Source organism: Brassica napus, chromosome A10, assembly GCF_020379485.1.
Source record: "Brassica napus cultivar Da-Ae chromosome A10, Da-Ae, whole genome shotgun sequence".
NCBI lineage: Eukaryota > Viridiplantae > Streptophyta > Magnoliopsida > Brassicales > Brassicaceae > Brassica > Brassica napus.
This window is the reverse complement of record NC_063443.1, coordinates 15,944,505-15,968,233: the sequence shown is the minus strand read 5'-3', so window position 1 is coordinate 15,968,233 and position 23,729 is coordinate 15,944,505. Positions and strand designations below refer to the sequence as shown.

General features: G+C 41.2%; 8 protein-coding genes and 1 long non-coding RNA gene across 12 annotated transcripts; 3 read left to right on the top strand and 6 right to left on the bottom strand.

The window, feature by feature from the left end:
• Positions 1-715: 715 nt before the first annotated feature.
• Positions 716-2,013, bottom strand: LOC106369916. Its single transcript, XM_013810006.2, has one exon. It carries the CDS (start codon positions 1,802-1,804, stop codon positions 881-883), a length of 924 nt encoding a protein of 307 aa, XP_013665460.2. The 5' UTR covers positions 1,805-2,013; the 3' UTR covers positions 716-880.
• A 108-nt stretch (positions 2,014-2,121) lies between these two features.
• On the bottom strand, positions 2,122-2,959 carry LOC106370803 (non-specific lipid transfer protein GPI-anchored 30-like). Its single transcript, XM_013810787.2, has 2 exons — positions 2,482-2,959; positions 2,122-2,369 (listed from the first exon to the last, which is right to left on the bottom strand). Exons 1-2 carry the CDS (start codon positions 2,807-2,809, stop codon positions 2,245-2,247), a joined length of 453 nt encoding a protein of 150 aa, XP_013666241.2. The 5' UTR covers positions 2,810-2,959; the 3' UTR covers positions 2,122-2,244.
• A 108-nt stretch (positions 2,960-3,067) lies between these two features.
• On the bottom strand, positions 3,068-8,491 carry LOC106370593 (ethylene-responsive transcription factor LEP-like). The gene has a single exon (XM_048742327.1). It carries the CDS (start codon positions 3,972-3,974, stop codon positions 3,339-3,341), a length of 636 nt encoding a protein of 211 aa, XP_048598284.1. The 5' UTR covers positions 3,975-8,491; the 3' UTR covers positions 3,068-3,338.
• Positions 8,492-8,574: 83 nt separating this feature from the next.
• LOC125579034 (chalcone synthase 1) lies at positions 8,575-10,113 on the top strand. The gene is made up of 2 exons (XM_048742325.1): positions 8,575-8,860; positions 8,936-10,113. The coding sequence occupies exons 1-2, from the start codon at positions 8,668-8,670 to the stop codon at positions 9,928-9,930; spliced, it is 1,188 nt and encodes a 395-aa protein (XP_048598282.1). The 5' UTR covers positions 8,575-8,667; the 3' UTR covers positions 9,931-10,113.
• Positions 10,114-10,399: 286 nt separating this feature from the next.
• LOC125579032 lies at positions 10,400-14,634 on the bottom strand. 2 transcript variants are annotated; one of them, XM_048742322.1, is made up of 10 exons: positions 14,438-14,634; positions 14,187-14,259; positions 13,779-14,091; positions 13,559-13,695; positions 13,319-13,432; positions 13,139-13,222; positions 12,843-12,974; positions 12,607-12,763; positions 12,333-12,493; positions 10,400-12,250 (listed from the first exon to the last, which is right to left on the bottom strand). In XM_048742322.1, the coding sequence occupies exons 3-10, from the start codon at positions 14,088-14,090 to the stop codon at positions 10,669-10,671; spliced, it is 2,679 nt and encodes an 892-aa protein (XP_048598279.1). In that variant the 5' UTR covers position 14,091; positions 14,187-14,259; positions 14,438-14,634; the 3' UTR covers positions 10,400-10,668. The 2 variants fall into 2 exon arrangements, with proteins under 2 accessions (XP_048598279.1, XP_048598280.1); XM_048742323.1 differs by having other exon boundaries at positions 14,187-14,262; positions 14,447-14,516.
• Positions 14,635-15,097: 463 nt separating this feature from the next.
• Positions 15,098-16,693, bottom strand: LOC125579035. The gene is made up of 3 exons (XM_048742326.1): positions 16,317-16,693; positions 16,022-16,243; positions 15,098-15,926 (listed from the first exon to the last, which is right to left on the bottom strand). Exons 1-3 carry the CDS (start codon positions 16,629-16,631, stop codon positions 15,288-15,290), a joined length of 1,176 nt encoding a protein of 391 aa, XP_048598283.1. The 5' UTR covers positions 16,632-16,693; the 3' UTR covers positions 15,098-15,287.
• Positions 16,694-16,817: 124 nt separating this feature from the next.
• On the top strand, positions 16,818-17,721 carry LOC125579037. Of its 2 annotated transcripts, XR_007316989.1 has the most exons (4): positions 16,818-16,947; positions 17,046-17,150; positions 17,249-17,385; positions 17,471-17,721. It is a non-coding gene; the product is annotated as an uncharacterized LOC125579037 (long non-coding RNA). The 2 variants fall into 2 exon arrangements; XR_007316990.1 differs by having other exon boundaries at positions 17,249-17,721.
• A 132-nt stretch (positions 17,722-17,853) lies between these two features.
• LOC125579033 (exocyst complex component EXO70B1-like) lies at positions 17,854-20,643 on the bottom strand. The gene has a single exon (XM_048742324.1). The coding sequence runs from the start codon at positions 19,938-19,940 to the stop codon at positions 17,883-17,885; it is 2,058 nt and encodes a 685-aa protein (XP_048598281.1). The 5' UTR covers positions 19,941-20,643; the 3' UTR covers positions 17,854-17,882.
• Positions 20,644-20,749: 106 nt separating this feature from the next.
• LOC125579036 (NAC domain-containing protein 83-like) lies at positions 20,750-22,403 on the top strand. 2 transcript variants are annotated; one of them, XM_048742328.1, is made up of 3 exons: positions 20,750-21,409; positions 21,511-21,761; positions 21,918-22,403. In XM_048742328.1, the coding sequence occupies exons 1-3, from the start codon at positions 21,247-21,249 to the stop codon at positions 22,113-22,115; spliced, it is 612 nt and encodes a 203-aa protein (XP_048598285.1). In that variant the 5' UTR covers positions 20,750-21,246; the 3' UTR covers positions 22,116-22,403. The 2 variants fall into 2 exon arrangements, with proteins under 2 accessions (XP_048598285.1, XP_048598287.1); XM_048742330.1 differs by having other exon boundaries at positions 20,771-21,409; positions 21,921-22,403.
• Positions 22,404-23,729: the final 1,326 nt, after the last annotated feature.

Here is a 23,729-nt window from a genome sequence, read left to right as displayed (position 1 = left end):
ATAGCAAATGACTTCCCGTCTTCTTGATTAACTACTTAAGTAGTTGGCATTCCTGACTTCCCGTGAAACATCAAATTATCAAGAGACCAAGTTGTACACACACAATTATCGACTGTTATTTACGCACAGAAGCGGCGCTAACAAGATCTGCTGTTGGGGACAGGTTACTGTCATTATGCTTTCAAATGCAAGCTCACTCTGGGTTTAGTGAGTTAACAACCAATCGCCATCTACCTCAACAACTGAATCATACCTCCTATTGGCGTCAAACCATGCACCTTTATGCACTATTGAACTAGCTTACAAGAGTACCACAGTACGTTACATTAAAATTGCAACAAAACTCTGTAACCATGTCAAACATAACATTTATTTGTTGTTTGGTTAACCCAAACTCAGCTACAGGTGAAAGATAAAGAAGATAATATGGATGAAGATAAAACTCTTGCGCCGAAAACATGAAGAACATAGCTTAGGCAGTCCCATGTCAAGGAAGACAAAACAAGAGGAGTCCAAGGGACAAGCAAAGAACTAAAAACATACATTGGTTCCTCTTGTTTTGCCCTCCTTTACATGGGACTACCTAAACATACCTTATGTTGTTTAAATAATGAAAACAACATTCCAATTTCCAAAAACCAGATGTAACATCAGCTACAGACAAGATCATCAATGCCATAAAACAAAGGAGGTCACTTCACTTGCAATGCTACTCTTAATCAAACAAAAATATACCATAACTCTGTTGAGCATATCATCATATCCAAGTTATAACAGGATTGAACATTATACTTAACAAATAAATAAGCAACAAGTTCCTTCCAAAAAAAAAAAAAAGTTTAAACGAGAGAGAGAGCGAGAGCATACAATAACCAAAAGTTTAAGCCTGAGTCCCAGTCAACGACTTCATCTGAATGTGATTAGAAGAATCACTAGAATTATTTGGCAACGCCTCGTAAGAACCAGTCCTCCTCACTCCAGCCGCCATCGCCACCATCGTGTACGTCACAAACAGCAAGATAACAACAAGCACGACATGAACAGTAAACATAAGATCCAAAACCGAGACAGCTCTCAGCTTAGACTCCTGAATATCACACTGCGTCGAACCTTCAACGCCCCCCGAAACATCCAAAAGACGATGACACCCCTCGGGGATAAACCCATCGACGTACAAAGAGAGCCCCGTCTGAAGCTGCCAGAGTCCCTGAAGGCAGACGGAGGCAGCGAGCGCAGCGTCGGCGACGAAGAGCCTCGGCCTGCACGCGAGGAGCAGGCAGAGGAGGGAGCACAAGGCGGAGACGCGAGCGGAGAGAGAATCGCAGTGCGCTTGGAGATCGGACGTTTGAATCGCCGCCGAGGCCGTTGCGGCGGAGTAGTGGAGGAAGAAGCCGCCGGAGGCGAGGGCGAAGAGGAGATCGGAGGGGAGAGGGATGAGGGAGGAGGCGGATTCGGAGAGGAGGAGGTAGACGGCGACGAGGAGGAAGAGGAAGAAGACGGCGGCGGAGTTGAGGGAGGAGAAGCGGTGGACGGGGGTGCTGCCTTTGACGAGGGGGTCGGAGTAGAACGAGATTAGGGTTTGGTGGAGGAAGGCGACGGAGAGGGAGAGGATGAGGATGATCAAAGGTAGTTTCTGGAGACGGTTGTTGTTGTTGTTGCCGGAGACACGTGGCAAGGGGTAGAAAGGCTTGGCGGCGTAGGATTGTGGAGACTTGATGACGTGGAAGAAGGTGCAGACGAGATGGTACAATCCGAGGGTTAGCAGAGAAGCCGAGGCGAAGAGTTTGTATAACATCCCTCCCATTTTGAACGGAGACGGTCGTGGATCGGATTGCTTGATAAGAGTCACTCGGGGAGAGAGTTTAATGTTGGTCGGAGTTGTTGTCCGATCCGTTTAAGAGAGGGAGTAGAGGGAGATCTGGTCAACTACCCTAAACCGGATGATGTTTTTCGGTTATCGGATTATAAATACAACTTTAACCGGTTTAGCTCTTCGATAGAGAATTTGGGGTAAACCAATAGAGAGTCCCACACACGTTTTCTTTTACAAATGTGGGAGGTATATGGAATAAATGAGATTAGGACTTGGTGGAGCTTGATTTGTTGCAAAATGGGTACGGTATTAAATATGGAATAAATCATAAAATGGTGCATTAATGAGTGGGTGAGGAACAATAATCAGAACTCATAAGCATTGTTCAAACAAATAAAAAGAATGAACAGAGTGCTATAACAATGAGAGACTCAGTTTATTTGAAGGATAAATGATAAAAGAGTTGCTGAAAAAGCTAATGTTGTCATCCAATAGGACTGTGAAAATGAGTTGCCAGTGGAGGAGCTTCGGTCCGAGTTAGTAGATCCTCGAGATCCTGCATGACACACAGGATTAAGACAAAACAGATTTTTTTTTTTTTGACAAAACAGATTTTAGTTGGAAAGAAAAAGAACATTGGTTTTTTCAAGTAAGAAAATAGTGCGTACGAGTCAAGCAGGCAATGGGATTGACGTGTTCTCCACATCGAGCAGGCAACATTTGTGCATTGTTGACATCGATGCCAGCTTGCTCGGCACGTGAACTCCCACGGTTACTTATCATACGGCACAAGCACTCTGGATTGTTCTTTATTACTGATTTGAGAGGGTTACAGCATACTTGAGGCACTTCTTTTGTTCCATTCAGGTAGTTTAGGCATGGAGCAAGCTGGTTTAGGCACGAAACGCTCTGCCCCCTTGTCTGCATCATTCCAAAGTTGGGTACAACTAGAAGTGCAACTGCGATGGTATAAAAAGAGAAAAACTTCATCTCCATGTATTCTTCACCACCTTAATTTCCTCTTCTGGAAACCACTTATATGTACATGCATTTTTAATTGTGTTTGGTAACCAGCTTTTGAAACAGGTAGACATGGTTCACCAGTCAAACCTACTACCATCTTTTGACGACCGACAAACTGGTAATTAAGTTACCAGAATCCATCAAATATGAACATTTTCAGATTACATAAGCATATTAGACACCAGAAGGCACAAATGTAGTACGTCAACCTACAAATAATCTAGTTCTACTATAAGAAACCAAACATGCCACAGCCCATCAAGTATCCATGAATGGGCTTTTGAGTTCACAGGCCCATAGCGAATATTATGTGAGAATTTGTGAATGGACACAAAGGAGATGTTTGTTTTCATTGGTTAAGATACAAAAGAGAAAAATAATTTATTTATTCAAAAATAAGACAAACAATCACTTTGATCATAGACCAAGGACGGCGAAACATACTGAAATCCAAAACAAAAATACAAATGAGAAAACAATTAAATATGGATGAGAATATATGTTAATTATAGGAGCCGAAGTGGTTGAAAGAGTCAGAAACCGGAGGCATTGTGCTGAACATTGGACTATGGACGTAGTCACCCTCGAAATAGGTAGCGGTCGAGTAGTCGTCAACGCTCCACTGTGGTTGGCTATAACAAGAATTTGACAAGTCGCTTGGCAGAGGAGGCAACTCGCTGCTGCTGTTAGAATAACAAGAAGATGAGCCACCAAACATGTAACTGCTGTCCACTTGATCAGAGTAAGGCTGCAGCATTGGCGAATCTGTTGATGAATATTGGTTAAACATCATCATGTAATCGACAGGATCATTAGAACAAGGAGGAGCATCTGCAGCAGGAGGTGGAGGTGGAGGCGGATCATCAGGAGAAATAATAGAGGTGACGGAGGATGAAGGAGGCATGTCTGAGTAAACGAAGTTGGTTCGGGCACGAGTGCCACGCATGGACCGAGCGGCTCTATCGTAGGCCAAGGCAGCTTCCTCGGCCGTATCAAACGTGCCAAGCCAGTGACGCTCCTTGGTTGTTGGGTCTCTAATCTCAGCCGCGTATCTTCCCCAAGGTCTCCTTCTCACCCCAAGAAACCTCGCACCACCCTCTTCTTGCTTCTTCTTGCTCTTGGACGATGTTGTGTTCATCCTTCTTATTTCTCTATGAGGATAAACAAATGTTTTCTATATCTTTTTCGCTAGTTGGAGGAGAAGAACAAAGTGAAAAGGAATGTGTGTTGGTCTTGGAAAAGTATCCCTTCCACGATCCCTTTATATAAGAGTTACACCTTTCTTTTCTCTCTCTTTTCATTTTCTTTAATATTTGAAATCTTTATAAATCATTTAAAAATAGCTCTGCGTTGAGTCAATTGTGCCCATGATATACCAATTATCAATCAATCAAATATATATATAATTAGCAATGATTCATTTTCCACTTGGTAGCATGTTTCATGCATACCTCAAAGGTTGTACTACACTAGTGAATTGCATACATATGGTCCTGCTCAAATCTAAAGCATAGATCGGTCTGATTTTGTCATTCACAAAAGTATTTTAGAAACGAGAGTGAACAATTAACGAGGAGAGGATCATCAAAATAAATACTTAAAACAAGATGCCAGATATAACTAGATAGACTCATCATTCATCAACAAATAATAAGCTGAAAATAAAGGATGAGGAATGATAAGACCCATGATTAGCATGTTACCTTAGATTCTAATGACCCAATTGATAAAAAAATTATAGTGAAATTACGTAATAGAAAAACTATTAAAAGGAGAATATATCTTGTATAACGAGTCCAAATACTATTGCATGTGATGGTCCAAATTTAAACGATGGAATGTTCATGAACTGCGATAATTTCATATACATATGAAACATAAACAATTTCGTTCTTATCAATCATACAACACATAAAAGCAATGAGTTTGGTATTAATAATTGGGAAAGAAAGAGTGCAATGATGGCCGCATGATGGATGGTAGTCGACTTAATTATGAGGATGAAGTAATTGCGTAAGCATCCATTATATGTACGTGTATTAATCTTGAAAAACAACCACCTATGTTTTGACTTTTGACCTACACAAATGGCGACATATGCTGAAATCTCATAGAGATCTTATTATGATATGAGTATCTGAGGAATCAAGTAGTAGAATTTCTTGTACGATCTTACTTTGTGTCAGAAGACCAAAGACCATTTATGTTTGGCTATACGACCAACGTTAGGGACGGTGGTAATGGATCGTATATTTCTTACTCTTTTATACTATAATATATACTCCCCATTAGTCTATATGTACAATAATCAGAACGTGTGCACCAAAAGTGGTTGTTAATTAACTAGAGAATAATCGAACACACAAATACAAAATACGCTAATGCATGTGCTTTCAATTTTATAGGATGCAACTTCAAAGAATACTGCCACAGCCTTTGTTCGTCTTCCATATTCTAATCCCAAGGGCATCTATGTATTTCCTTATCGTTTTTATTTCTTCTTGATCACATATGCTTGTCAGCTTGGCTATTATAGTATACAACATCTTCCTAAATTCAGTTTCTCAATATATATTCTTACCAAAACACCATTTAAATTCGTTTCTCTAATACTATATTCTTAAAATTGATGTCTAATACTATATTCTAAAACAAATTTGTTTGTAAACATGCATTATTGAGGACAAAGGAATTTTGGGTTGCATGTGAGCAATCTTTTATGCTTTTCTAATTTCATCTCTAGTCTTAATTCATTGGAGAAAACAAGTCCTATAATTTTATGTTCCCCCCTTTTGACCTACTCTAAATTTTCTCGTTTAGTTTATATTCTTATTCCAATCTTCGATGCATTGAATCTTGTTTTCATTTTACGTTAATCCTCTTCCATTCTCTATTGTCTCTTGATTTTATCCTCTTATCCTTTTACTATTTTTCTTTTTCGAATATGAGTACATGGAACAAATATATACAATGTAATAGACAAGATTTATACAAACCTATATAGGGTTTTGGTCAAGAATACTATCAAATGAACCGGCAACTAAGCTCTTCTGGTCGATCACTGCCATTTTTCTCGGACCATTTTATGTAATTTCAGAACGTATTCCATATTTTTTTATCGGAACAGTTGGCAGGACGTTTTATTCTATGGTTCTAATCTCAAATGTAGAACCACTTGCATTTCTCTTACTCACGTCGAACTATTTTGATGTAAATATTTTGGTAGGTTATCTGTGGATTTGGGCCTATAATGGTGTTTGTTTTGGTAGAAGAACAAAAGGGAAGAAAGAAGAGAACGCATGTGCCCCCAACGTGGAAAGGCATTCTCTTGGACGCTTAACATAATTAATCCCTTTTTCTAATTATTGGCAACACAAATATGTTTTGTCTTGTTTTAATCTAATTACTCTTTTAATCAAATGACCATGTGATGAGCGCATTATGTAATAACACACTAAAAAGTTTTTTTTTTTAAATAAGGGGAGTCTGATTTTGGCTAATCTAAACCTGAAAGTGATGCATAAGAGAAGTTTACGGGCACGAGGTTTGCAGCCACCGATCAATTAATCGTCCAACTAGTCTATACAAAAGTTATCCTGACGCGGCAGTGTAGTGTTGAAACTAATGAGTTAATTAAGATGAGTTTAATTAACCAGTGGTTACACTTACAATAGCACTACTACTTGCTTTCAATTCTACTGTTTCAGCCTCACAATAAGCCATCTCTTTCTCTGCTTCATTTAATAATTTCCTGAGATGGCCAGTTTTCTCATGAAGTAAGCCTTAGTTGATCGTATGAACTCATAAATGCACTCAACACTTGTACATGTTTCCCTGATATACTCTCCAATTGAAGCTTTTCTGAATTGTATTGCTCCATTAGATCCTGCAAGTTGGCGAATGACCGCTCAGCTTCACTAGTTCCTGGCTCGTTTCATGTTTCACAACGGAACCACTTGGAAAGAGAAAATTTACTCAAAATACTTCATCCACACGCAGCTTGGAAAGAGTATAACTTGTTGGCTGATCAACATGCAGACTCACATCCATTGCTCTTCAGGTCCGATAATAAGAACCAGATAAGGCATAAGAGTTGAGAGTATTTCCAAGTGTAATAGTACTTTAACGAAACAAAATTGTTCAGACCTGAAGTTAGTACCTTGGTTGGCAACAGAAGCAGAATGTATATCAGAAGCAGAGCCTTGACTAACAAGCCTGCCTTGATTCTGAAGCCCACCGATTCACTTGTTAATTCTTGTACAATACGGACTGCAATGGATTGGGCTTTGTAGGCCCACATACATAAGACAACCTACGGTGTTTTCAAGATATGCATTTATATACTTTTTGTTTGTCGGCCATTTATAAACTTTAAAAAGTATTAAAAATAGAAAGGGCAAACTACAAAATCACATCTAATCTATTAAAAGAGAGGGAAAAAACCCATGGAAAAGGGTAACCAACTAACCTGGAAATAAAAGGTAAAACAAAACAATTATAAAAAGGAGTGGGACTCCTTCATTCATATCCAAAGATTATATATAATCTCGAAAAACTTCCTCTTTTTGTAATCGATATGAAATGTTATCTAGAAGGTATAACCTGGTGGGGAAATCATCACCAAAATCTAATAAAAACCGAAAAGGCTAACAAAAAAAAGAAGATCATAGTATATACTAATATACAAGACGTAAATATATAGTACGTAACTTTAAAAATATTAAACAAACAAGAGTACGTAACCATACAAAACCTTAAAGACTAAATATAAGATAAAGACACATGCGTGTACGCAAGAAACATGCCTCAGGCCGACACACGCTCAAATACCATCGTTTTGGCCGTCCCTGGTTACGGCAGGCAGAGCTATATTTCGGTAAGCGCGAGCTTTTGGTTCGAATGATTATAACAAGCGCTCTGGAGTGCCTACTTACCATTGAGGAAACACACTCAGGTTCTCGTGACTTCTAGCTTATAATGGCCCACGTCCATAATATTGTCCATAACCCCATATGGTGTCAGAGTCAAGTTCAAGGGCCCACCTTCTATTATGGGTCGATGCTATTATCGTTTCCAACAAAAATATCTAAACATGAATACCTAATCATGTTGCTAATCATGTTTGTGGCCGGTAAAACAACAGTGACGGTAGTGAATAGTGAGTACTGAGTACTAAACAAAGGTGTCACAAGCATATATATACTTAATGACAGAAAAAAAAAAAAAAAAGCAAAACAAATGAATCTTGCGTTGTTTGGAAAACGAAAAACGAGGCGTACCTAAATGTAAGACTAGTTTTTTTTTTTGCTAAACGATGTAAGACTAGTTATTTAATTAGTTAGTTATAGGATTAGAAGGAAACTGAAGAAGAAAATTTGGTTAACGATGGAGTTAAGTATGCACGTGAGTCGTGAGGGGTGTGAGAAGTAAAAGAAGCTATACAACTAACCCCTAGAAACTGACGAGTAGCTGTACGTAAAATCTTTTGATTTATACATAGAATAAATAATAAATACGAACATAGAAATGAATACGACTTGTTGGTGCGAATATACGTAAATTCAATAAAACCAACCATTCAAATTTTTTTGGTAAGTAGCGGAATAAAAGGGAAGCAAGAAGAGCCACAGGAAAGCGAGCTAACACATAGACACGTTGTGTTTCATCTACCCGTCCATCCAACCTACCACACTCCCTTCTCTTTTTCTCCTTTGTCATCTTCTTATATAATCTACCACTCCCCGCATGTTTTCTAAATATATACACATAACATACTACATAAAGTCACGCATTGATCAACCTCTTGTAACTAAAACCAAGTTGGTAATACTATGGTGATGGGTACACCGTCTTCGTTGGATGAGATCAGAAAGGCGCAAAGAGCAGATGGCCCAGCAGGTATCTTGGCGATAGGCACGGCTAACCCTGCCAACCATGTGATCCAAGCGGAGTATCCTGACTACTACTTCCGCATCACCAACAGCGAACACATGACTGACCTTAAAGAGAAGTTCAAGCGCATGTGTATGTCTTTAACAAACCCTACTTTATATTTCTTCTTTTATAGCATATTTACTTAACAAACGACTACTATAATAGGCGACAAGTCGACTATAAGAAAACGCCACATGCACCTAACCGAAGAGTTTCTAAAGGAGAACCCAGACATGTGCGCCTACATGGCTCCTTCTCTCGACGCTCGACAGGACATCGTGGTGGTCGAGGTCCCTAAGCTAGGCAAAGAGGCGGCAGTGAAGGCCATCAAGGAATGGGGCCAGCCCAAGTCCAAGATTACACACGTTGTCTTCTGCACTACCTCAGGAGTCGACATGCCTGGTGCTGACTACCAGCTCACAAAGCTCCTCGGTCTTCGTCCTTCCGTCAAGCGTCTCATGATGTACCAGCAAGGCTGCTTCGCCGGCGGTACTGTCCTCCGTCTCGCTAAGGATCTCGCTGAGAACAACCGTGGCGCGCGTGTTCTCGTTGTCTGCTCCGAGATCACAGCCGTCACGTTCCGTGGCCCATCTGACACCCACCTTGACTCCCTCGTTGGACAGGCTCTCTTCAGTGACGGCGCCGCCGCGCTCATTGTCGGTTCGGACCCTGACATCTCTGCTGGAGAGAAGCCCATCTTCGAGATGGTGTCTGCGGCCCAGACCATCTTACCAGACTCTGACGGTGCCATAGATGGACACTTGAGGGAAGTGGGACTCACTTTCCATCTCCTCAAGGACGTCCCTGGACTCATCTCCAAGAACATCGAGAAGAGTCTAGACGAAGCGTTTAAACCGTTAGGTATAAGCGACTGGAACTCCCTCTTCTGGATAGCTCACCCTGGTGGTCCAGCGATCCTTGACGAGGTTGAGAAGAAGCTAGGGCTCAAGGCGGAGAAGATGAGAGCCACGCGCCACGTGTTGAGCGAGTACGGTAACATGTCTAGCGCGTGTGTTCTCTTCATATTGGACGAGATGAGGAGGAAGTCTGCGGAAGATGGTGTGGCCACGACAGGAGAAGGGTTGGAGTGGGGTGTCTTGTTCGGTTTCGGACCAGGTCTTACCGTAGAGACAGTGGTCTTGCACAGCGTTCCTGTTTGAACAGAAACGCTTCCTTCCTATATGCCTACCTACCTACATATACCACCATCATCTTGTCTTCTGTTTCTTCAAATCTATATATTAATATATGTAATGCAATAATTAAGGAAGAATTCATTAAGTATGAAATGTGTGACCTCAGCTGTCGATTAGTCCTTCAATATTTAATTCTGTCTTTCTCTCCTTTATTACAGTTATTAAATTTATGTTTTGATAGAAATCAAATATTTGTATATACAGCCACAAGGTCTAGAAATCGTCTAGCTGCTTAAACAGATTCTGTACGATAAGCAGCTAGCCACTGGAATCTACAAGGTCACATCCCTACAGATACCCCACTACTAATCTTCTCATGTATCTGTATACTACAATGATTCTCAAAAAGGTAGGCTCTTGGATAGTCAACTTTTTTTATCAAGTTTGAGAAACTGGATCAGTGATATAATTTGTAGCAAATAAGGCCAAGAAATTAAACAATCAATAACTTTAAGTGAAAAGACAAAATGTAAGATTCAAATGAAAAAAGGTAGGTAGCTGGAGTATCCTCGTTTCATACCTAGCACATAACTGAAAACCTAAATATGTACAAAACAAAAGTTCCTCTGTTTATCTTTCGATGTACAGACACAATAATAATAAATGGACAAGAAAACTAAAAAAACCCATGTTGGGTTTTGTATAATCTTTAAGATGACCAGGTTGCGTCTTCAGCAAATTCAAAAACTTCACAAACGATGCTTACGGGTTCCATGACCTTGGATACAGCTTCCCTAGTGGGTCATGGAGACCAGAGTTCTCACGACTCTGGTTCATCCATACTACATCATCTGGCATCAAAGATGTTGCCGCCGGGTTGTTGCTACCACTTAAGTAATCAAGAGGATTCGTAGGCTGAGCTAAACTGCTGCCTGCCTGAGTTGTGCCTCCCCCCATGAGCATCTCGTAGTTTACTTGAGCACTCGAACTTTCGGGCTCCAAAGCGGATCTAGAACGGCGCAACTGATTGCACTGAGAGAAAACAGAGAATAAGCTTTGATCTGGACTACTTCCCCTATGAATCATCTGCTCAGGGTTAGTAGCAACTCTGAGAAGGTTCAGATCTCTCTCGCTCCCAGTATGACTGCTTTGGCTTACACCGTTTGTGTTTGCCCACATGCTCTTAAATTGCCAGTTCTGATTTAACAAAGGGCCAGTGTTCAGCGGTGGCTGTGTGGTGACTCCAAGCTGAGCAACACTGGCGTTCCAGTCCGGACGCGGCATCAAGAATCCACGTCCATCGCAGTAAATGTTGTCTGGCAAGCTTCCTTGGCCATAGATGTCAACCTGTCTTGGCTGGTCCTGAGACAGTGCTTGTGGTGCAGTCATCTGATGCTGGAACTGACCAGAGAATTGATTTCCCTCCATCAGATTGTTGGTTCCTTCCTGCTGAAAACCAATGGGCATAATCTGTTTATGCTCCTCGTTAAGTGGGACTTTAAGAAGAGAGTGAGATGCCACGCCGCCTTGACCTTTAAACAAAGACTGAAGCAGTTCATTTTGATCGTTGCTAGGGAAAGAACCAAAACTGGTGTTTGCTCCCGGCTGTAACATCTTCCTTCTATCAACTTCTTCAGGCATGTCCGGTTCTATGAAATAGTTTTTCTCTTCTTCACCACCTTCAGGATGGTGTATGATTGACAACCCACCACTAGGGGTGTAAGCTTGGCGGCCAACGTAGGACTGCCTAGTTCCTCCCACTGGCTGCCACACATCCCCACCAGAACAATACTGCAACTCATCTCCATGGCTTGAACTAGTGCTAGGAAGCCTCTCGTCTGAAGGGTTTGCATCTCCGAGATCTGAAGCGTGGGGCTCGCTAGGAAATGGAGCCTGTGGGAGAGACTGGCCATTTATGGAGCTGGAATAATCATTTGCTTCAGTATCCTCCATATTGATGCTATTGTCACAATCTGGTGAAGAAACCTGTGAGGGGTGTTCACCAACTTGCAAGCAGCGACCTGAATCTGTGATTTGGTCACTGTCAGACGATGACTCCTTTGAAAGAGATTGATTCTTGGCAGAGACTTGATCGAAACTTCCCGAATCTTCAACGTCTGGTGCTAAGTCACCACTCTGATTTGGATCCAAACTGTCTCCATCGTAATTCCTCAAGTCTAATTGAACATTATGCTTCTGCAGAGGCTTTTCTGAACAAACCTCCATCCATGGATTGAGTTTGTCCTTCAGTTCTCTTTCCAAAGAGCTGATTACATCTCGTTTCTGTAACTGTAGCTTTCTCCATATTGCATATGATGCAGGAAGATCTTTAACCAGTTGCAGCCTGCAAGAAACAACTGACGTTTTATAAAAAAAAAATTAAAGGCTTGATGAAGGGGGCCGCTTGTTTCACAAGGAACACTAACCAGTGAGCATCCAGTTTCTTCTGTTCTTCTTCCACAAACACTCCATAAGGTTGAACATCCAAATTGTTGATGTTACCCAAGATTTTATTAAGTGCTTTCGACTGAATGCTTTTACCAGACTGCTTCATGCTTGTGACAATCTGATACTGCTTCTTGCTTATCTGAATATATAAAAATGCAGTTAAATGCTTGATCAATAAGCATATCTGCTACACTTACAGGAACGGCTACTTCCAAATACCTTTCATGTATTAAATGCAGAAGAATAACTAACCTTAAGGTAGGACATGTATTTAGCACCATCAGTTTGCTGAATGCTATGTTTCGGTAGCTTATCCTTGTTTCTAGCTTTCAAGTCCATGTTTACAACATTCTCTTGTGCAATCAAGGGACTTTGAGACTTTTCTTTCTCCACAGCAGAACTCTTGGGCCTATAATGAAATGGACACTTTAGTATACAGGTTTGAAATAAGAAGAAATTATAACAGCAATTAAGAGTAAGTTCAGCACCTTCTCCGAACCTCTCCAGCCCTATCACTATTGCATGGTTTATCATCCTCATTCCAGGAACTAGACTCCGAGGCAGCTGTTACATCCTGGCAGTTACTACCGTTTACACGCGCATTGCCTTCTCTTGATCTCCTGAAGAAATCAATGTAATAAACAGACAATCTGTGAATCATAATAACTAAACTCAAGCTTAACATAAATTCATCTTCTCTAAAGCTCATACTGTAATCAATGCTTAACTCTATGTTATTCCCCAAGCTACAATTTTTTTAAATAGACAATTCAAAAGCACTGACCTCCACATCTTCTTAACAGAATCTTTTTCTGGATCTTTGCAGCTTTCCCATTTCACCTTCAGCATCTGCAAATAATCTATAATACTACCGGAAACAATGGAAACAGGAGTTACAACCATGTGGAAATATATAAAAATTAAAAAGTGCTCCTATAATCTGAATAGAGAAAACTGCACATACTCATTATGGTACTTCTCTAGATCCGCGTAATATCTTCTTTTACCAGCCCTCAGAGACTCCTCCTCAGAAACAATCTCATCTGGATGTGCTTTCCCGGAGCAGACAGATGTTCCCCTGAAACCACAACTTACATTAAAATGGAGTCTAAATTTCTGAGCATAAATTAGACAATCATCACCAATAATCTAGCAATAATCACAGAGTTCATTCTAGGGGTCCAAAGAGTCTGGTGACACTAACCAATCAAGAAAAGGATTTCCAAAATGAAAATTCTCCCCATCAAGCAACTGCTGAACAACTTGCTCCACATCAACACCCTCAGGGAGGAACTGCTGCAGATAGTTTCTTTCTCCATCAGACAGACAACCTCGCCACACCTGGTGGTAGACAAGTGGTTAAAACTTAACATCTCATAGGTGGTAAAGTAGACGCTACAGAACTTAAATCACTGTATTATTACCTCACTCGAAAGCACCTCTGAAAGATTTTCCAGCTGGAAAGTTTCACGAGGGACGGGGCAAACTTGCGCCAAGAGACTCCGCCTAGGAGGAACATAATCAACAAACTCGCGAAGATGCCTCAAACTTAAGCCCACTTGTTCCTTCTTAGAGACTACTTTGCTGCGGTTGATGTCCCATTCAAGACTGATGTGATCTCCTCCTGAACGCAAAGAACCATCAAGCTTTTTCCTTTTGGCTCTGTAATGCTCTCTAGAACTGAAACCAATAACATTGGCACTGCTCATCCGCTTCCTCCCCTGATCAGCTGCCATTCTGAGAAAGTCCACAGAGAGAAATTTAATTGTAACAAAGAATTGAAATTTACAGCATCTGATTAAGTAATTGAATTAAGACAATAAAGTATTGACCTTTACGGCTGAATAAGAAGAGAGCGGCGAATGGTGATCGATTTGGGTGGGTAAATTCAATCGATTGGTATATCTGAGACAAAACCCACAAGGAGAAAACGAAGATCGAGGTAAGAAGATATACTCAATCGAGGAGGGGAGTAAGTAGAATGAGATAAAGCAAGAAACCAAGTCCAATTGATTGGGGAAGAGAGAGTGTTGAGATTGAGGAAAACCCTAGAAGTAGATGAAGCAAAGGGAGGAGTATATACCTGGAGAGAGAGAGAGAGAGGGATTTGATTGGGAGGAAGATAAGGCAAAAGGATGATCTTTGGGAACTCTGTTATGTAGCTGCTGCTTCTTCCCCATGGACCACTGCTTCTCTTTCTACCCTTATTTGTTTCTGCCACGTTAACCGAACCAAACCGATCCGATCTTTCCTTTTTTTTCTCACAAAAGGTTTTTTACTACTTTTGTTTTATTTTCTTCTTTTGGTTTAAAAAAAATGTAAAAGTTTACAATTAGGGGGAACTGAGAATAATAACGCTGGTGGGCCTACAGAAAATGCTAGGCCTTGATTGAAAGACAGGTGACATGAAGAAAATTGTTTTGCTCCAAGCCTCCAACCAAAAACATATTTGTTTTGAGTTTTCACCAGATGTAAAGCTTACACATGTGTGGTTCTCTCTGCAGCTGACCACATTCTTCTGTAATTGTAGGAGCTGACTTACAACTATGGTCAGTGGATATAATTTGATAGCGTTCATGAGCTGGATGGGAAGGTGAAAAAAGCTTTCTTGCTACTGTGGAGCAGTAAGTGGTAGAAAACGCCTGTACTAGCGAGGATCATTATGCATATTGTGGTAACATATTTTTGATCATTCTATCTTGGTGAGAACATAACAAAACTATCTCGCAATCGAAGCCATATATGTTTTTGAGTAAAGCATGACTTAATAAGTTAAAATATTATCCACACAACTGAATCATTATTGAATACTAGAAAGTAGTAGGATCATGAAGTCCCCAATAATTTCATCAGCCAGACTGCTAAATTCAAGTAATAATAAAAGACAACACGCCAAACAGGCAAGGCGAGTTTGATGATACTCTTAACATTCATTACTCTTCATTTTCCTTGGCTCTAGCTCTATACTGACGACCGGGTCTTCTTACCACAGTTACAGCTGTTTCCGGTTCATCTTCTTCCATGGCAGAAACCGCGCTGTCTTCTACGGCATCTACGATAGCTATTGCACCTCTTCTTCCCTCACAACCCTTGTCTGCTGCATTCCCTACTTTGCTCTCACCCGTTGGTTTCCTCTTTGGTACAAAAGCCACTGACGTTGGAAGCTCAACCAGAGGGTCATCAAGAGGCTCATCTCGGCTCCTGATCATGTTGAGAAACTCCATGTACGCTTTCCTGTTAGACTCTTCATCAACCTCGCCTTCATCAAACGTGTACAGAGTGTACTTCGACGGGTTCCGAACATAATCTGGAACTCCGGATGGATGAACTCGCTGCACTACTCTCTCCTCGGGGGAGGAACTTGTCTCCATCGCAGAATCTTCGTCATCTCCAGTCGAGTTGTCATCTCTGGTATCAGAACTAAACCGAACACGCTTCTGCAACTTAGACTCAGCTCCGCTTTCTTTCCTCTTCAGTATCGGTTTCAGCCCATTATCATCTGAAGTGCCAACACATGCCTCCTCAGAAACCACCAAAGCTTCCTCCTTTTCCGACACGTTATCCTGATGTCCCTGCAGAGAGTTCATAAGTGAATCATTACGATGAACAAGATTGAGTTTTACAAAAAAAAGGAAGAGACTTGTTTCAAGAAAGACTCTCCAAGTACCTCAGAGACGTGCAAAGAGTTCAATTTGTTAACAGCATCAGCGTCTTCTTTAAGCCTAATCTCCGCCGCAATGTAATTAGCACGAGGATCCTTCTCTCTTTCGTTGAAGGAAGAAGGAAACTCCTCCCAGTCATCTGCTTCCGTCTCATAGTCGTTAACATCCTTCGTGTAAACGCATAGTTCCTCACCTACAGCGACTTTGTCATTCTCATCTTCCTCTTCCTAAAAACATAAAGAAACCCTTAGCGTTAGCCTAATTGATACAGTTAGATAACAAGAAAAGAGATGTACATACCTCCATGTCAAGAGTAGTGTCCATCCCGATTGAGGATTTGATCTCCCACTCCTCGTCGTTGTAATCATCCGGCTTCTGCGATACACTTGACCCTCCTTCGTCTTCATCTACGCTCAAATCTTCTGGATCATTCTCCGGGAAGCTTGGTTGGGGCTCAGAGTCGGAGGCCACTTTCTCTCCGCTCCTGTCGCTTCTATCGATCTCGTCGTCGGCGAGACACCATAGAGAGTTGAGAGATGATGAAGAAGACGCGGCGGTTGTGGATGAGAGAGATCCAAATACCTTGTCGATCCTTACTCTGAAACTTTCCTCCATTATTGCTTTCGAATTTGGAGACGACGGTGGCCGTGAGAGAGAGAGAGAGAGACTAAGGGGTTTAGTGCGGTGTTGGGATATATATTCCCCTGCAGCCAAACAAAACCGACTTCTTTAGCATTGTTCGTCTTCAGTTAATGGGCCAGGTCAAAGCCCATTTAATTTAATTCAATCAAACTTCCCTTACCCCTTCTCTCTGTGGCTCTAATCAAACTATTGTCTCAGTCACAGGAGACTGCTACTTGATGACTCCAGAGGTGTAGCGGAGGCTCTAAACGAGACACTGTGTGTTCAAGACAAGTTTACTGGACTAACTGTAAGTACAAATAAGATAAATTAGGTTCAAGGGTAGATAATTCACTTCAAGCACACTCTGTTTCTAGTCTAAGTTGCATATTCCGAGAATTATTACAGGTCCAAGGCAAATATTACGATATAATTGATCCATATGGAGAAGGTACAAAATGGGTGGAGAAGAGATCTATTCACCACTCACTCCTCTTGGTCTTTGCTCAACAGGTAAAATAAAAACAAGAGTAAAATGGAAAATCAAGATGCTAACTACTAAGTAGTTTGTCACAAACCATTTATAATTTTGGATGTTCAAAATGTTTCAGGATGATGGTAAGACGATGAGTTTTGGTGCAGCATCATTCTCTGGAATTGATTCATCCTACAGATGAGTTTTGGTTGAGATGATTTCAGGAACTGGATGATGGGAAACGTTCCCCTGCGGCTAGCTCATCTTTATGAGGTATTAATAATTAATATCCCAGTTCTGTCTGTGAGTTAGGTAGTCGAATAAGGCATTTGATGGAGCTTTACCCTATGGAGATTAGGACAGTGTTGATCCGCTTGGAGCATGAGCATCCACCTTCTCACTCCCACATACACAAATTTGCTGCCTGAGGCCCAAGCAAAGCTTAAATAGGGAGTAAGTTCCAAAAGTCTCTTATCTCCTTCCTCTTGTGTTTTCATTATGAGACGCTTGCTAAGTTAATAAAATGTGAGTTTGAATACCATTAGGCTTATCAATAAAGATCAATCAATTTTTTTATTCATGAATGATGGAACTGATTATGATTTAACATTTACACATGGCACAGAGCCACGATCGTTTGTTTAAATTTGTAGAAACATACGGTCATCCAAGTTGTAGCATTCAGACAAAACCAGCAGAAGAAGACATGAAAATGTAAGGAACTTAAGCAAAAGTGTTGCTGCAAAACAAAAAAGAAAGAAAGAAAGAAGCTATGTTCTTCGCTTGGCGGTGGCAGTTGAAGAGGAAGAAGTGTTGCCGTCGAAGAGCTCGTCAATGAGATCCTCAATATCCTCAGGCTGGTACTTAACATACTTCTCAGTCTGGCGACCAGGATCCAAGTACTGTCCAAACCTAGCCATAAAAGCCCTGTAAGCAGGTATCATAACCGCGGTTATAGAAACCCTCAGCTCGCTCTGCAGCTGCTCATCATTGATCACCCACGTAGTCTGCGTCTTGTGTATCTCATCAAACGTCGCGTTAAAGCTCTTGAACCTCTCCTTGAGATTAGGCTTCACTATCTTCCCGTTGTGCATTAACCCCTCGTGTCCTAAGAACCCAAGCAGCTTCCCCCACGTCTCTCTCTGGTAGCTTTTGTGATAGTTCCTCAGCTCCGACGACCTCCTCCTGCACCACGTGTCTCCCATCACCTCGTGTATCTCTGCCGAGCCTTTGATCTTCTGCACTATGTATCTCCCGTTGTTCATCATGAAGATGCAGCTCAGCGGTATGTCCTTGTAGAGCTTCGACTTCGCCTCCATGTTCCCGTCTAGTAAGTCCATTATCCTCATCAGCTGGCTCGCAAAGGCCGAGCAGGCCGAGTTCCCGCTCTTTGCAGGCTCCTCCTCCTCCTCCTGCTCTGTCTTTGAGTGGCTTTTGAACACTTGCTCCAATGTGTCTTTGTATTCGCATGAGTACTTGAGGTAGTTCATCGTGTACCTGGTCAGGGGGTGCACCGCACCTCCTGGCACAGGGGTCTTGCTAGAATCTGATTTGATAGAGTTTTCCAAATCCGAGAATATGTTGATAGCGCTCTCTCCCAAGCGGGAGCGAACGCTGGTCACCTCGTTCCTCAGCTCGCTGCGGAGCTCTTCTGGGAAGAGCTCCTCCATGGGTGGGAAACTGTCCCTAAGAGTCTCATAAATATCAAGAATCTTGAAGAGTTTCTCAGTGGAGCGCTTGGTCATGGCCACGGCCTCCGCGAATCCCAAGAACTGGATGGTGAGACCGTGTGCCACGATGCAGAACAAGCTCCCTTCCTCCCCCGGGAAGATCTTCTCCGCGAGTTTGAGCTCCCCAGGGAAGAAGAGGGAAGAGCAGTTCTTGAAAGTCTTGGTCCAGATAGGGATCTCTCTCTCCAGCTCACCCCAGCTCATCTTCTGCACCTCGTCGATGCTCACTTTCTCAAACTCGCAGTCTTGTTTCAACGTCCGCATCAAGATGTTCCTCCTCCCAACCAAGTAAACCTCTCTGCATTCCCAACCGTACCCTCCCGCTTTCATCTTCTCCGCTATCTTCCTCAGCAAGGCAACCACGTCCTCCGAGTAGCCAGGGTATTCAATCTCCTGATCGCCAGGTTCTGGAGCAGTCACCTGGTCGTTATCTTGGGAGACCACCGCGTCCTCCGTGCTCTTCCTCTGGCTGCCGGTGTCGTCCGTGGTCTCTTTGATGACAGACTCTTCTAGAAGGATGCGGAACTCGTCTTCCAAGAAGGCCATCGCACGCTGCTGGATGGATCCAGCGTGGTTGATCAAGGGCTCGTGATGGTCCAAACATGATTTGGTGTTGAGCAAAAGTCTCATGAGATTCGAGACACGGTCCACTGCTTCGAGAAGGGAAGAGACTTCGTCTTGATCTTGGTACCATACTGTCTTTGGCTCTCCAGAGTCGTATTTGGAGAGTTTGTCCTCGAGAAGATCCAAGAACTTGCCAACAAACTGTGGGATCTGAAAGTAATCATCATCTTCCTGATCTCCTTTCTCTTTCTCCTCGGTGTTGTCGTCTTTGTGTTCCTCCTTGTGAAGGGAGAGACTCGAGAGAAGCTGATCGAGTTCTTCAGACAAGGACTCGAGGGTTTGTTGAATCTCTTCTCCTTGTGACTCAACATTGTCTTCTGGATTGTGTTCTGTCTCTGCATTGCCAACGTCTACATTCTCTTTACTGTTACCATCAGACTCATCTGGGGGATGAGCATCTGAAACGACGTCGGCTTTCTCTTCTATAATGGATTTGTCGTTGTGATCAGGGTCCTTGTCGTCGTTCTTCTCCATGGAATCTTGTTATCTACGTAAAGCTTTGAAAAATGGTGATGGTGAGGAAGGAGAGATTCATGTGTGTGTGTTTTTTTTTCGTTTAGACTTTGTGGTTTGTGTGGTTAGAGAGGTGATGTGGAGATGGTCGCAATGAGCTATATCGAAGAAGTAGGGGAGCCTTGTTTTTTTTTTTGGTGGTCGACCGTTGACTTTTTCTTTCGTTCCAACACCAATACCGTGTACTCTCTATTTTTAACCAAGGTTATAAAAACCTCGTAATTAATTTAATTTTTGAAAATATTTATAATATACTCGAAATATTAAAATTCAAAAGAAAGTGATGATATATGCATTTATGAACAATGATTTGATGAAAAAGCGGGTAACGTGGGAGTATGGTGCGCACGCACCTTCTTCACATAACTCTCTATACGTGCATGCATAAACCATGCTTTATTTCTTGATGACCCATGTTTTTATTATTAAAACGAAGGTAAATGGAATACAGAGATATTTAAGATTAATTGGTTTACAGATATATTTGCAGAAAATATATAGTTGGAGAAAAGAAAAGCCCACAGAAGCCCAAAGAACAATTAGGCCTGCTGCTAAGCTTTAATTATTTTTGAAAGGTCTATATTCAAGTTGTTCAAAAAAAAAGAGAGTCTATATTCAAGTCTGCCCTGACTTACCTCAATCAACTAAACCAGCAAGGGGAACATGTAGGCGGTGTTGTGTCTCATAGACTCTCATAGTTTCGTATCTTCTTTCACACATACAAATACAATGAACATCATTCAAAATATTAGTTATATTGTAAAGGCAGAGGATGATCAAATGGTAGGAAGTGAAAGGGTCCAAAAAGAAAACCCTTTTCAAATGGAGAAACCCCAAACTTGCACGTTTCTCTCTTCCTTTCATCTCTTTTTTAAAAAAAATTAGGAATATAACTGACATTTTCTTCTCTATTTTTATTTAGAAGTCAATGAACATCACTCATAAGCACCTTCCTTTTCCCCTACTCATTCTCATCAACTTCTTATCATGAAACTAAATAAATGTTCTGACAAATGAGGCACTTCTTCTATCATTTATATTACACAACTATAATATATTCTTATATGTAACTGTACTCCTGAGGATATACACATATATAAAGACCCTCTCCTACTGTCATTTAGCCTGCAAAGCCCACAAAACAAAACGTTACACAAGTCTTCCTTCTCTCCTTCTCTCTCTCTCTCTCTCTTTCGCTCCCCGTGCTTTCTCTTTAGAGAAACAGTATTGGAAGAAGAGAGAAGATATAGAGGTGGAGAAGAGGACAATGGTGAATGGAGGCGTGAAACTACCAATTGGATACAGATTTCATCCAACGGACCAGGAGCTTATCCTTCATTACTTGCTCCCAAAGTCCTTTGCTTCTCCTTTGCCTTCCTCCATCATCCCTGTCTTTGACGTCTTCTTCTCTCATCCTCTTACTTTCCCAGGTCTCTTTCTTCTTCTACATCCTATATATGTGTGTGCATGTCTATGGTCTATATATATCCGTGTGTTGCCTGAAGCTAAAACTGAAAGGGTTCTTTCTCAGGTGATCAAGAGGAGAAGAAGAGGTACTTCTTTTGCAAGAAGAGAAGAGAAGTCTCAAGTAGAACCAAGATTTCATCTAATGATGGTTATTGGAAACCTATTGGGAAAGAGAGAGAAATCATTGCTTGTGGTAGAACAGTTGGGATTAGAAGAACACTTGCTTTCCATGAAACAAACAAATCATCTTGTAAACTCAACAAAACTAGATGGTGCATGACAGAGTATTGCCTTGCTGGATTTGCATCAACTAAGGTACAATATAACTAATATTTGACAGAGTATTACCATTTGATCATCCTCTGCCTTTACAAAGTCTAATGTGTATACACCCCTAGTTCTCGACTATAATGAGAAAGAAAGGCTCTAGACTTTGCACTTGGACTAATGTGTTATTTTGGTAAATAAAAGCAGGTGTCTGGAGAGTGGGCGGTGTACAATGTGTATGAGAGGAAAGCATCCAAAGGAAGAAGGCAGAGGAAATCAAGAGGGAGAGATGATGAAGAAGACCTGAATTGCATAGACTTCACGATTGAGTCAGATCATGAAACCGGTCCTCCACCTCCCTCTTCTCCTACCTCAAGTGATGAGTCAGGGAGCATTATTTAAACGTTGCCTCTTAACCCTAACCTACTCCACTTACGTTTCTTTCAAGCTATTTAAAAAAGTTTCCACTTCTTAATTCATTTGTTAGAGAAACAAGTAAAAGGAGGCTAAGGGGTTGTTTTGATCCAAAAGTGTTGTGTGAGTGGAGATTTGTTGAGCAAACCAAATATGTGTCAAACTTGTTAACTTTTACTTGAAGTTCTTTTAACATTATCATGGAGTTAAAAGTGATATAGCCGTGTAAGACCGAGAAAAGTTCAATTAAATGAAAAATAAACTTTTTTTCTTGGATGTGAACTTGATTCCCGTTCTCTTCAAACATAACAAAAATCCATAGCATCTAAATATGAGATGGAGATGCATTTTGTATTAAATTATAGAGAAAAAATATCACAAGTTGCTGCACAAAAGATATCTTATATAGATGGATGGGCGACATATAAAATGGTGTGTTAGATAGTACAAACTACAAAGAGACAAAAGAAAGAGTTGAAACTGAAATTAAAATAAAAGAAGCCATCGCATGGGTTGTCGAGAAGCTAACGTTCCTTCGTGTCGCTGACACATTTTAAAAAATGTTTGGAAACCAAAATCGTGGACGTGATTGTTTTAAACTTAGTAATGTGTGTGTGAGTTGTATACCAGGAAAACAGTGTGATTAAAATATAAGGAGAAAATTACGCTGGGAGACACAATCTGACTTTTCAATTACACAATAAGGCACTTTGTGCCTTTGACACACTTAGTATATGTGTAATACCATAATTGACCTTCAGTTTATTTTACTACAACATCGACCAATTCTAAGATAAATAAATCAATTAGAAAAAAAAAATCAAAACTTCTTTCGTCTCTTTGTCATCGATGAACCATCGAATTTTTTTTATTTTTTTTTGTGAACCAAATCTCAGAAAGAAAAAACAATGGGATTGTGAGAAGAATTGAAGATTTAAAATTAGCTAAGAAGATATCAAAGATAGGTTTAGGAGATAAGGAGGATAACACAGATCCATTGTTTTGAATCAAGACGGATATATTGGAGCTCGGTTTAGGAGAGTGATTTAGGTGATGATGGAGAAGATTAAAATGATAAATGAGGAAAAGGAGTTTGGTCCATTACTGAATTCACCAAACTGAAAAGCTCTTATCCTCTTTTGATGTATTCATATGTTGTTATCGAAGAAGCGGAAAGCGGCGAGTTTTCTGGGATTGAGTGGAGGAGATTTGAAGAGTTCAGTGAAGTCACAGAGGATAGTGAATTCCAAAATCTAGCTCCGGTGACTAAGGCAATTAATCCATCAAGAAAGTTCGAATTGAGACTGAAGTTGAGAGCAGCGAGCTTTTGAAGCTTGAACGGAGATCTGGGATTGTAGTGGAGTCGCTGAGGAGATCCGAGTTCCGACGAGACTAACTATGGTGACTTAAGAAGGTGGTTATGGATATGAAGATGGTGGATACTAAGGTGGTTGCTCGAGATGAGGAGATGGTGGTGGATACGGTGGAGGTGGAAGATGGGAGAGTAGGGGGATACGGAGGTGGAGATGGTGGAGATGGTGGTTGATACCGGAGTGGAGGTTATGGTGGTCATGGATACAGAGGCGGTGGATATGAAAGTGG

What these genes read in the sequence shown, in the direction of transcription:
- LOC125579035 (XM_048742326.1), bottom strand. Translation starts at nt 16,631, where the DNA reads ATGGAGGAAAGTTTCAGAGTAAGGATCGACAAGGTATTTGGATCTCTC. An exon ending in ACACTACTCTTGACATGGAG is followed by an intron (nt 16,244 to 16,316) that starts GTATGTACATCT and finishes TTATGTTTTTAG; the next exon opens with GAAGAGGAAGATGAGAATGA. An exon ending in ACTCTTTGCACGTCTCTGAG is followed by an intron (nt 15,927 to 16,021) that starts GTACTTGGAGAG and finishes AACTCTCTGCAG; the next exon opens with GGACATCAGGATAACGTGTC.
- LOC125579034 (XM_048742325.1), top strand. Translation starts at nt 8,668, where the DNA reads ATGGTGATGGGTACACCGTCTTCGTTGGATGAGATCAGAAAGGCGCAA. An exon ending in AGAGAAGTTCAAGCGCATGT is followed by an intron (nt 8,861 to 8,935) that starts GTATGTCTTTAA and finishes CTACTATAATAG; the next exon opens with GCGACAAGTCGACTATAAGA.
- LOC106369916 (XM_013810006.2), bottom strand. Translation starts at nt 1,804, where the DNA reads ATGGGAGGGATGTTATACAAACTCTTCGCCTCGGCTTCTCTGCTAACC.
- LOC125579032 (XM_048742322.1), bottom strand. Translation starts at nt 14,090, where the DNA reads ATGGCAGCTGATCAGGGGAGGAAGCGGATGAGCAGTGCCAATGTTATT. An exon ending in CTAGAGAAGTACCATAATGA is followed by an intron (nt 13,223 to 13,318) that starts GTATGTGCAGTT and finishes TGTTTCCGGTAG; the next exon opens with TATTATAGATTATTTGCAGA. An exon ending in TCTGTTAAGAAGATGTGGAG is followed by an intron (nt 12,975 to 13,138) that starts GTCAGTGCTTTT and finishes TGATTTCTTCAG; the next exon opens with GAGATCAAGAGAAGGCAATG.
- LOC125579036 (XM_048742328.1), top strand. Translation starts at nt 21,247, where the DNA reads ATGGTGAATGGAGGCGTGAAACTACCAATTGGATACAGATTTCATCCA. An exon ending in TCATCCTCTTACTTTCCCAG is followed by an intron (nt 21,410 to 21,510) that starts GTCTCTTTCTTC and finishes GTTCTTTCTCAG; the next exon opens with GTGATCAAGAGGAGAAGAAG. An exon ending in CTGGATTTGCATCAACTAAG is followed by an intron (nt 21,762 to 21,917) that starts GTACAATATAAC and finishes GGTAAATAAAAG; the next exon opens with CAGGTGTCTGGAGAGTGGGC.
- LOC106370593 (XM_048742327.1), bottom strand. Translation starts at nt 3,974, where the DNA reads ATGAACACAACATCGTCCAAGAGCAAGAAGAAGCAAGAAGAGGGTGGT.
- LOC125579033 (XM_048742324.1), bottom strand. Translation starts at nt 19,940, where the DNA reads ATGGAGAAGAACGACGACAAGGACCCTGATCACAACGACAAATCCATT.
- LOC106370803 (XM_013810787.2), bottom strand. Translation starts at nt 2,809, where the DNA reads ATGGAGATGAAGTTTTTCTCTTTTTATACCATCGCAGTTGCACTTCTA. An exon ending in TCCCATTGCCTGCTTGACTC is followed by an intron (nt 2,370 to 2,481) that starts GTACGCACTATT and finishes TGTGTCATGCAG; the next exon opens with GATCTCGAGGATCTACTAAC.